The sequence below is a fragment of the Anopheles moucheti genome, chromosome 3 (genome assembly GCF_943734755.1).
Source record: "Anopheles moucheti chromosome 3, idAnoMoucSN_F20_07, whole genome shotgun sequence".
Lineage (NCBI taxonomy): Eukaryota > Metazoa > Arthropoda > Insecta > Diptera > Culicidae > Anopheles > Anopheles moucheti.
This window is the reverse complement of record NC_069141.1, coordinates 69,403,887-69,414,100: the sequence shown is the minus strand read 5'-3', so window position 1 is coordinate 69,414,100 and position 10,214 is coordinate 69,403,887. Positions and strand designations below refer to the sequence as shown.

General features: G+C 47.2%; 2 protein-coding genes across 2 annotated transcripts; both read right to left on the bottom strand.

The window, feature by feature from the left end:
- Positions 1–231: 231 nt before the first annotated feature.
- Positions 232–7,015, bottom strand: LOC128301845 (importin-7). Its single transcript, XM_053038492.1, has 9 exons — positions 6,738–7,015; positions 3,500–5,449; positions 3,301–3,432; positions 3,043–3,219; positions 2,843–2,979; positions 2,439–2,760; positions 2,211–2,370; positions 1,994–2,137; positions 232–1,914 (listed from the first exon to the last, which is right to left on the bottom strand). The coding sequence occupies exons 1-9, from the start codon at positions 6,819–6,821 to the stop codon at positions 1,850–1,852; spliced, it is 3,171 nt and encodes a 1,056-aa protein (XP_052894452.1). The 5' UTR covers positions 6,822–7,015; the 3' UTR covers positions 232–1,849.
- Positions 7,016–7,691: 676 nt separating this feature from the next.
- On the bottom strand, positions 7,692–10,101 carry LOC128302472 (membrane-bound alkaline phosphatase-like). The gene is made up of 3 exons (XM_053039301.1): positions 9,713–10,101; positions 9,219–9,562; positions 7,692–8,963 (listed from the first exon to the last, which is right to left on the bottom strand). Exons 1-3 carry the CDS (start codon positions 9,873–9,875, stop codon positions 7,746–7,748), a joined length of 1,725 nt encoding a protein of 574 aa, XP_052895261.1. The 5' UTR covers positions 9,876–10,101; the 3' UTR covers positions 7,692–7,745.
- Between the last annotated feature and the right edge of the window lie 113 nt (positions 10,102–10,214).

The window sequence follows — 10,214 nt, the reverse complement described above, 5'->3', positions numbered from 1 at the left end:
GATCCTATCGAAGAAATCCTTCGGTAGACGTTTGGTTTTGTTTCCCTCCCCTTAAGGGTACCTTCTCCTTAAGCGGAAACAACCGAGTGAGAAAGGTTCAAACACTATTGCAAAATTCTATTCGTCTTCAAGTTGGTTGTGAGTTCTTCCTTCTGTCGTTCGTATTATTCCGGAACGCAAATATTGTAAATTTCACTGTTTGCACAACATGCTGTTCGGTATAAACGAAGCTGGATGCATCATATAATGGATAATGTTCGTTTCCAATTGTTTGATACTTCTTCTAACACAATAATAATTGATTTTAATCTTTTTTTTTTTGGGTGTGCGTGTGCGATTGTGACATTTTATTGTTGCCCTTTTTGATGTTCTCTCCCTATCTTCAATTGAGTGCCTTTCCAGCTTAGAAAAAAGGCCACCGATAACATCATACGTGTCCCCCCCTAGGGCAGATTACGAATTTTGCATTTACATTTTTTTTTTGCTCCTAAAGCTTCAATTATAAACAAAAACAATCGATTCGTTTTCCACCATATCCTGGCTGTACTGTCGCGTGCGTTTCCCCTTCCCCGCTTTTCCCCCCTAATTAAACAACCACAAAAAATAGGAAAAATTAAATATCGAGCCTAGTACAGTACTCTGTTCTCGCCAAGAAACTCTTCTCCGCGATGTGGGACTATCTACAGAACTTGCCCCCCTGGCATCGCGGTAGACAAGAGTTGGGATCAATATATCACAGTTGGATCCAGAACTAAGCAGGGACGTGGTGTGCGAACGAGCGCGCCCTCACTACTTCTGTTCAAAATTTTACGTCGGAAGTCGCCAGCGAAGCGTTTCGGACTAAGTCGCTACGCTATGCGATTTGGCGGGTTTTGCGCTTCCTAATCGCGCGCTCCTACCTTTCCATTCAAAGCGAGGAACAAACGATCGTATGTTGTGAATTGTTGCCAGCCTTTGGTCATGAGTAATGAAGGCACGGCGAAACATTCGGACACAACGCTTTCCGCGACTTTCAACAAATATGTAAATAACAATTACGCACAGTACACCTTCGTATGCTAGAAGCAGCTGTATATTGGAGCTGTTAATAAGTTTCTCAATGCTAAATAACGACGACAGAATGATAGCAATAGCTCTATCGCTACGCAGGTTTAGCAATTGGGTGTGCAATGGTTTCGCTTGCCTCGGGAAACAAATTCCATTCAATACCTGCTTCGGGAATATAAGACATCCCTGATCTTCGTCCCACTTTCTGATTCTGATGCTGAATCGATCGAGTAAAACGTTGCTAGAGTTCGTTCCATCCTATCTACTCCCACAAACACACACGCACACTTGTTTTCTCCGTGTTGATACAATATAATTGGTAAATGTTGATACCGTCGAGATAAAGCATTCCAAGCGGGAATCAATATCGGATGTTTGACTGCGCCCGGATAGCAAACAAAATTGATAGTACAAAACATAGAACATTATAAGCGTACTAATATGCATACTCGCACACACACAAAAAAAAATCCGGGCTCCTTTCCTTCGCGTCCGGTTCACCACCATTCACGCGAGCAGGCAGCGTTGAAGGAGAGGATATTGGGATAGAATGAGATGAGAGAACCAGTCACTGAGTGAAGAAACAAGCGAGAAACGACGCGGAATGACCACGAATCTCGTATGCATCAAAATGAGGTGTGTTTGTTGCCGCTCAGCTTAAGCGGACGGTAGCTGTAGTAATAGTAGTAGCAGTAGTAGTTATAGCGATTACTGTAAGCACTAGTAGTGCATGTTGAATGCATCGACTAGAGCGTGCACAACACTGGTTTGGCTAATGCATTTCCTCGCTACCAAAGCTCTATTACTGTTGTTGCTGTCCCGTAAAGCTAAAGCTGGTTGGTATCTGATGCTGCGTGAACTGATAACCTAAAACAAAACAAAACGAAAACAGACGATATTGTAGTTATGATCCCAAAATGTGTGTATGCGGTGTGATGGTTTTTACCTCCACTCTTTTCAATTTCTTTCGAGCGTTTCGTTTCCTTTTTCTGACCGGCCAACACTAACACTTCTTGTAAGTTCTTTCGCTCGGATGCATTCAAATTTCTGGTAAGCATCGTATACCAGTTCGGGTCAGTGCTGGGAAGATCTGCATCAGGGTGAGAAAGTAAGTGTTATTCACATTCCCAGTCGAATGTAGCTAGCTGTGCGGGTAAACTTACTGTTCATAATGTCTTGGAACATAATGTACTCATCAACCGTGTTCGGATTTTCTTCATCGTCCAGTGGTGTTGTGTAGCTTTCCAGTGCAGTTTCATCGATTTCATCACCATCGTCATCATCGTCGTCGTCATCATCGTCTTCTTCATCGGAATCAGCATCCTACAAGCATACGCAAGCAACCACATTAGAACTTCCATTGCACCTCCGGGCAAACCTTTACCACGTACCTGAATCGATGCAGTAACTTCGAAACCGGCTTCCGCTCCTCTTTCCTGCACCATCTTCGACATGTTCTTGAAGTATGGATTAATTTCATCCGCATCATCCTCGTCGCTCGACAATCCATCTTCCAGATCTTCGCTTTCGTCCTCACTCTCCTCCTCTTCGCCCTCGGCTGCACGGGCGGCATAGGCACGCTTCAGTCCGTCGAAAACCATCAGCATCGTTGGAATGATTTTGTCCGGCAGCTCACTCAGTACGGCCGGTTTGCGTTCGCCCAGCGACAGCAACGTGCACAGGCCAATAATGCACAGCTTACGATCGTGAATGCTGGGTGTAAAAGTTCGAGGACATTATTAGTACACAGTTTTATTCGATCCAAACAACCCGACTCGGCAGCGGCGATCCATACCCAAGGAAACAATCGTAATCGTGCAGCCATTGTCGGATGAAGTGAGCTGTAATACACGAATCCGGTACCGGTATGGGAATTTTTTCCAAAATTTCTAACAGCAGGGTAGGATTGTAATAGATAGCTGCAATAACCACCTGCAATATAAAGTATACAATTAGCAATAATCAGTTTTTTCCATGTTTTAGCTTTCCACTAACCTGTAAACACATCGTTCGCAGCTCGGACGTTTTCACTTCTCTCGTCAACCGCATCAATGCCAGCTCAACGAAGCTCGGTATGAATTCATCAATGAGCCCCTTGCACTGTAGAACAATTACTTCTAGCAATTTGGCAGCACTACACTCCGACTCTTCCGTAGCAGTACTGGTGAGGATCTTCAAGATAAAAATGCGCATTTAGTATTCACCCGTATTGCATTCAGCAAGTTACACCAGCAGAAAAGAGAGCATTCTTACCGACTTGCACATGTTGTACATCGCGATGACGTGATTCGGGTTTGAAAGGAAAGCGCGCGTATCAACCGTTATGTAGTTGTGCAGAGCTGGCATCATATCGACAAAGTATTCGGCTCCATTTTTCTGGAAAAGCTGCACGAACAAAGACAAAGATAGTTGTACTTTTCAGAACAGAAAGTTGAATTGCCACTAATTATACCTCATAAATGATTTGCAGCATCTTCCACATGTCCGGGGAGATACTCTTCGATGTCAAATCGCACACTAGCCCGAACGCTTCCTCGTAAAACTCGACCACATTCTGCTGCAGCACATGCCCGATCACCTGCAGCACGATCGGATGCAGTGCTGCCAGCACCTGCGGATGTTCTTCCATTACGGCCAACAGTGTTTCCATCGTGCTCAGCAGTCCCATCGCAGTAATCGCCTTCTCGTCATTGTTTTCCTCCGTTTCCAACACCTGGCTAAACGTGGTGGCCAAATGCTGACAGATGTCAAGCGCTATCGGCGGCAGCTGATCTGAGTACGTGCAAACGATCTTTTGCAGAACGGTCGTCAGTTCTTCGTTCTCCGTCTCGCGAATGATCCTTAGCAGCTCCATCGTGATGTCCTTTATCTGACTCTCCAGAAACGGGGCGGCATCGTCCTGCGAGATGAGGAACATCTGCATGGACATGGCCGATTCCACCTTCACCGGGAGATCTTTGTCGGTGAGCAGCGCGTTACTCAAGTAACGCATGATCTGTTCCAGCACTTGCGGGTTCTTCAGCTTGATATCGCTGAAATAATGCATCACCCAGCAGGCCCGCGCACGCAGATGCCCGTGCGGACTGGCAAACTCCGGAAAGACGTACTGCATCAACAGCTGCTCCACTTGCTCCTTGAAGATTTTCTTCCTCAGCAACACTTCCGCCAGCGAACCAACCATGTGCAAAGCGCCATCCTTCTCCTTGTGATCCAGCCCGGGCGTGTTGATGATTTGCATAATGATTTGCATCACCTGCGTCAGGATGCCTTTGCGCGTTTTGCAACAGTTGTGCAGTAGCGTTTCGGCCGACTGTACCGGCGACACGAAATCATCAAACACGTCGAACTTCTTGCGGATGTACTCGATCGGATCGTTCTCCCACAGCTCCTCGTCCGCGTCGGTGTACGACATCAGCGGGAAGATCACGTCCCGGATGATTTCGATCATGTGCGGTTTCAGCATCTTCCACGAGAACGCGTGCGAAACGGCCGTCTTGATGTAGTCGAGCGTGTTCGTCATGACGCGCGGCGACACGTAGATCTTGTTGCGATACTGATCCAGAATCTTCAGCAACACCATCAGCAGACCGCTGGTGAACGTTTGCAGGAACCAGGTGGAAAATTCTTTGTACTCCTTCGAGATGACATTGCCGGGGCTGCCGTACCTTTCGAACATTCGCAGTATGATATGGGAGGCCCACTTTTTCGTTTTCCACGCAGGATGCTGTGGCCGTTCCTCTTCCTCAATGTGCGAGGCATCCGGTGCCGGCCGTTCCAGGACCTGGCGGCAGATTTCCATCCAGCACGAAAACACATCCTTCGTGATCACCTCCAGCGGTAGCGAGTACTGCGTGAGCGCGTAGAATATCTTCAGTATTTGCTTCTGCAACAGCACACTCTGCTCCGACGGCTCGTTGATCACGTTCATCATGATGGTGTAGATCTGTGGCAGCAGCAGATTCATCGCCTCGGTAAGCGGGCCACGTTCGGCTGACTTCTTGTATTCGTAGTGCTTCACCAGCTGGTACATGCAGAGCAGTGCACCGTGCCACGCGTTCGGATCGCTGTTCTGCAGGCACAGGCTCACCTTGTCCACTACCTGCGTCCACCGGCCCGGAAAATCGTTCTTGATGATGTGGCTCAGGCAGAAGCACAGCTGCACCTTGATCACCTCAGCTGGCACGTGCACGATCGCTTCGACGACCGTGTCACGAATCATGGCGCGATCCTGCTCGTGAATGGCGAACGGGATCGGATTGCCACATTCCACCTCGCGGTCCTGCCAGCTGCTGTTGATCAGGTTCTTCATGTAGATGGCACCCGCCAATCGGACCGGTATTTCCAGCTCATTTTGCATAATCACCTGCATCAGGCTGGGCAGGAAACCGATGATCTTGTGTACCTACATGTGCAACACATGCGCACGTGGATGTATGAACCGTACGTATGGTGGAAGATAGGAAGAACAAACGAAATCATGAGTCAGCATGCTAATTTCGAACTTACCGCCACCGTGGACTCTGCGAACATCACGATTCTGGCGTGTATTGGTAGATCATTTATATTGTTACGTGCCGTGATTTTGAAATTGGGAATGCGTGTCCCAATTGCAGCCCGATCATGTTATATGCTAGAACACCTACAAACCACGTGATTTTATAAGCTTGTTATAATCCGGTGGATCGGAATATTGTTTATCGATGGATATAAATTGCAATTTGAAATAATCGATTTCATTGATAAAATATTATGCTTTGTCTTATGTTTTTTTTATCACAACCTCAAGAGAAAACATATTTTCGTGCTACATTTACACTACTACCGCAAATATTGCAATTGCCTTTATGACAACCGGGTGAAACTGGGGAATTGGATTTTATTTTGTTTCATTTACTACACCAGAGGCTTTAAAAACGAATGAAACATTCATTCAATATTTGCACAGATTTCATCATTATTCTCACGATTCCATACGACTAGAAAACAGCTCGAGCTGGACTATTCTAGAAGAAAGATATGCCTTCAAACGCCCAGTGACTAACGCATTTCGCATTGCTCCTCTTTTTATATAAATGAAACAAGGTTAAAGATATCTCTGGAATAAGCACCGAGCATAATCCAATAGAACCGCCTCGTCGTACAATGTATAGCTCCGAACGGATGGATTTATTTCAACTTGAACCGTTGTAATGGCAACATCCCTGGAATGAGGAGCTTTTAGTGTTTGGTCAATGAATTCGTTCGCATCCACAGGTAGGAGCAGCTACCCCGGTGGGTGGTAGCCGTATGAATGGGAGGGTGGTTTAATAAAAACACCACCACGTTGACTGTGCTGTGCTCCGCCAAAGAGCAAATTTCAGTGAAGTTTGATTTTTCAAGGGTAATCCAAGGGTTAATCATTTTTAGTCCAATTTGTTTACAACGATACGAACTTATGCGGCGGCGAGAATCATCATTTCTTGACATTGAAAGAAAAACATAACCATTGCAACCAACTACGGCTCGTTCCAGTGTTATGCACTTGTAAATATTTTCCTCCACCGATGCGGCCACCCTCCGCCGGTCCGACCGATCTCCGCATCCACGTCGCGAACACCGCGTCACAGATGCTCGACACGGAACGAATCTTCCAGATTACGATAGTTTTCATGCGCGTCCGGTTTCGCAAGGGGATTGTTTCGCATTATCACCTGATTTAGCTGCTCCTCGGCCTGCAATCGTTGCGTTGGGTCGATGGTGGCACGAAGCAATTCGCTTATCTTGACGGTATCCATGTTCGGGGCGGATTACGGATGCAATGCACAGGTGTACCACAGACGAAGACCGCTTCCTTCAATCACACTTCCACTATACAGCAACGCTCCAGCAAGACACTTTGTGACGGCAGCTGCGATTGGCGGGTCGCAGCCGATGCACGCAGATTTACGTATTTCCCGGCCGGTAAAAAGATTTTGCAATAGCAGCACAAATGGAATTCACCGCAATTTGCAGACACGCGGTTTTAGCGCCGATCGTCGGAACGTCAAATGCTTCTGTACGAATGTCAGTGGTATTTTTTAACGAAACTCCTGTCGGCCAAATTGCTTGATTTCAGGTAATACACGAGAAATTTTCTTGCCACATTTATTCGTTATGGAAGACGGAGAAAATTAGCAGGAAATTGATAAAACATTTAGGAATTTCAATTAACACCATTTTAAATATCGTTTATTACTTCGCTCAGCGGCTAATAAAAAAACAGGCTTTTCAATTCAAGCATGCACAGTGACACAAAATCTTCGGAATTGAAAATCACAATTGAATCCCATGAGAATTATCTGCTAACATGTTTGGGATAATACATCGATATTGGAAATTATTTAGCGTTAGGTTGATTCTATTTGAAACGCAGATGCGTCTACAGCATTAAGGTACTCTCGCGTTTTTGTCGATCTGCCGATATTCTGCTGTGTAGGTCTGATAAGAGATTTTCGTTAGGCCATGTCTATAAGCGGGTTTTCATGTATGAATGCTGGACAATAAGCGTTCTCCAAAGACTCTAACTTTATTTCCTACAACAGACGTATTTACCATAACGTACTGCGGTCGGATAATGTAGCATAAACAGTAATGACAAAACCGATCGGTTACTTAAAAACACAGGAATTTTATTTACAAACATGCTACGACACGACAAATTAAAAAGCGATCCACGCTGTTTACAAACCACCAACCGTCGAACACGCGTGCTCACCGTTCCCAATGCACGCTGCATAGCCTATCAAGTGTGGTATAACATTCTGTTCGTACATTCCGCCAAACAGGTGCGACCAGGGTCCGTACGCAAACAGCGCCACATCGTCACCGCCGTGCGTTTCGTACTTCATCGGGACCACCTTCGGGAACTGGAACTCATGGTCCTTTATCATCGACTCGGTAATGTTTGGTCTCTGGCCCTTGGGACCCGGTTGTGGCCCACCCGGTCCATTCGCGTACGTTAGCGTCGTGTACGGTTTCTGGTCACCATCGCTGATCTGGCTGTTTAGGCCGAGAATATCGTTACCACGTGCCGCATAGCCCGATAGCGTCATCGTATGCGAATGGTCCGCCGTCACCACGAGCAGTGTGTCGTCCGGGCTGGTGAGCTGACGTGCCACCTGCACCGCTTCGGACAGCTGCACCGTCTCATCCAGCGATTTACGTGCCTTGGTAAAATGATGTGCCAGATCAATTTTGCCACCCTCCACAAACAGCACATAGCCCTCGGGGTATTTCTGCAGCGTTCTTATCGCGGCATATGTTAAGTCGCCCAGAGTTGGATCCACTTCCGGGCGGGCGTCTAGATGGAACTTCAGGTGGTCCGCACTGAACAGCCCTAGCAGATAGTCGACCTCGGTGAGGTTGAGAGCCATCAGGTCCTGCCTGTTTGACACGTACCGTGCGGTACCGAGTGGTTTTCCGTAATACCACTGTGATATCAAATTGGCCCCATCTTGCCGCTGGCCGCGGTAACCTTCTTCATCCTTCATGGTGCGTGGAAGAAACTTACGGCGGCCACCGCCAAGAATGACGCGCAAGTTTTTGCCCGTATCGCCGTAGATCAGTTGCGTCGCTATGTCTGGACATTGAGCCGGATCGCCACCAGTCCGCGCTACATCGGCATCGCACTCCCAATCGCGGCTGGCCGTGTGTGCGTAGGTGCCGGCGGGACTAGCGTGCGTTACACGTGTTGTCGTTACGATACCGGTCGCTTTCCCTGCTGCCTGCGCCCAGGCCATGATCGATTGGACGTGGTTGCGCGGATCATTGCTGGCGGCACAGTTACCATAGTTGACGGCTGCCGTTACACCGATCGTTGCATAGTTGGCCTTCACGCCACACAAATAAGCCGTCGCGGTGCAAGCCGAATCCGCCACCTGCTTGTCCACACAGTAGGTCTTGTAAAGAAAAAATATGAACATAATCCAACAGGTTACACATCAGCAATGTAAATTTGAATCTATTGTCACGTTCGAGTTGTTGTACACTTGTTGTTACACATCTGAAGATCATTTGTATGATCGACTACATTTTTCCTTCTTGCATGAATACTTCTCTGCTCATTAATTTGCAATAACCCTTAAGTTCACAAATCAGTATACGGTATCACAACAACATTATTTGCATTCCCACCTCATACATATGGTGCTCACCTTCACAAGGCCAACGTCGGGAAACTCTTCAAACGACAGTTGGCTTTCTTCGCCCGTATGGCCTTGCTGTTGACCGAGATACATACGACTAGCAGCAAGTGTCGGTATTGACATACCATCGCCGAGAAAGAGGATCACATTTTTGGCAATGTTTAGGTTAGGCTGCCTCATTACATGTTCCTTCAGCTTGAGCTGAGCGCCTATGTTCCAGTACTGAGCCGTTTGCTCATATTCACCCGCCGATATGAGACGCTTCTGTCGATGCCGTGCTTCATTGGTGGCTCCATCTGTTGCTTCCGGGGTGGGACGTTCCCCGCCAAAGGTTGCTGCCGGTGGCGGATGAACTGCAATGAGCAAACACCCAACATTATCATTTGTTACCGATCGCATTGATCGCTTCACTTATAATGGGATCAAACGCCAAGCGTACGCACTGCCGCATTTGCTAAATTGCCCGTCATGCTAATGGAAACCGCACCATCGCCCATACGTACCACTTTCACTTTCAGTAACATTTGTACTGGCGGCACTTGGCTGTAAGTGAAGAGAATCCGCTGTATCGAGAAGTTCCAGTGCGATCGGATGATGAAGCTGGTGTGCGCACACGATCACGATTAGTACCGCTAGGGTATTAAAGTACACAATTCTCCCCCTCATAGTGGACTAGAACAATATGGCAGGATGTTTTCAATCGATCAACAAACAAAAATGCCCAACCGCAAGGATCACGACCCACTGGGGCAGGATTACTAGCGTAACTAAACAGCGTATCGCGGATTGTCCACTAGACCACTAAACTTGGTTAAACAGCAACGTGCTCGACGGTTGGCCTCGCGGATACAAATTACGCTACGGCCGTGATCAGCTAGCTGCTGCGGTCCATCTGCTACTCACTAAGCTCCCGTAATGATATCGACTCGTCAGTCAAAAGGCACGTATATATGCAGAGCTGTGTGCGGTTGCCGCGAATAATGATGCTACAATTTAAAGGATCAG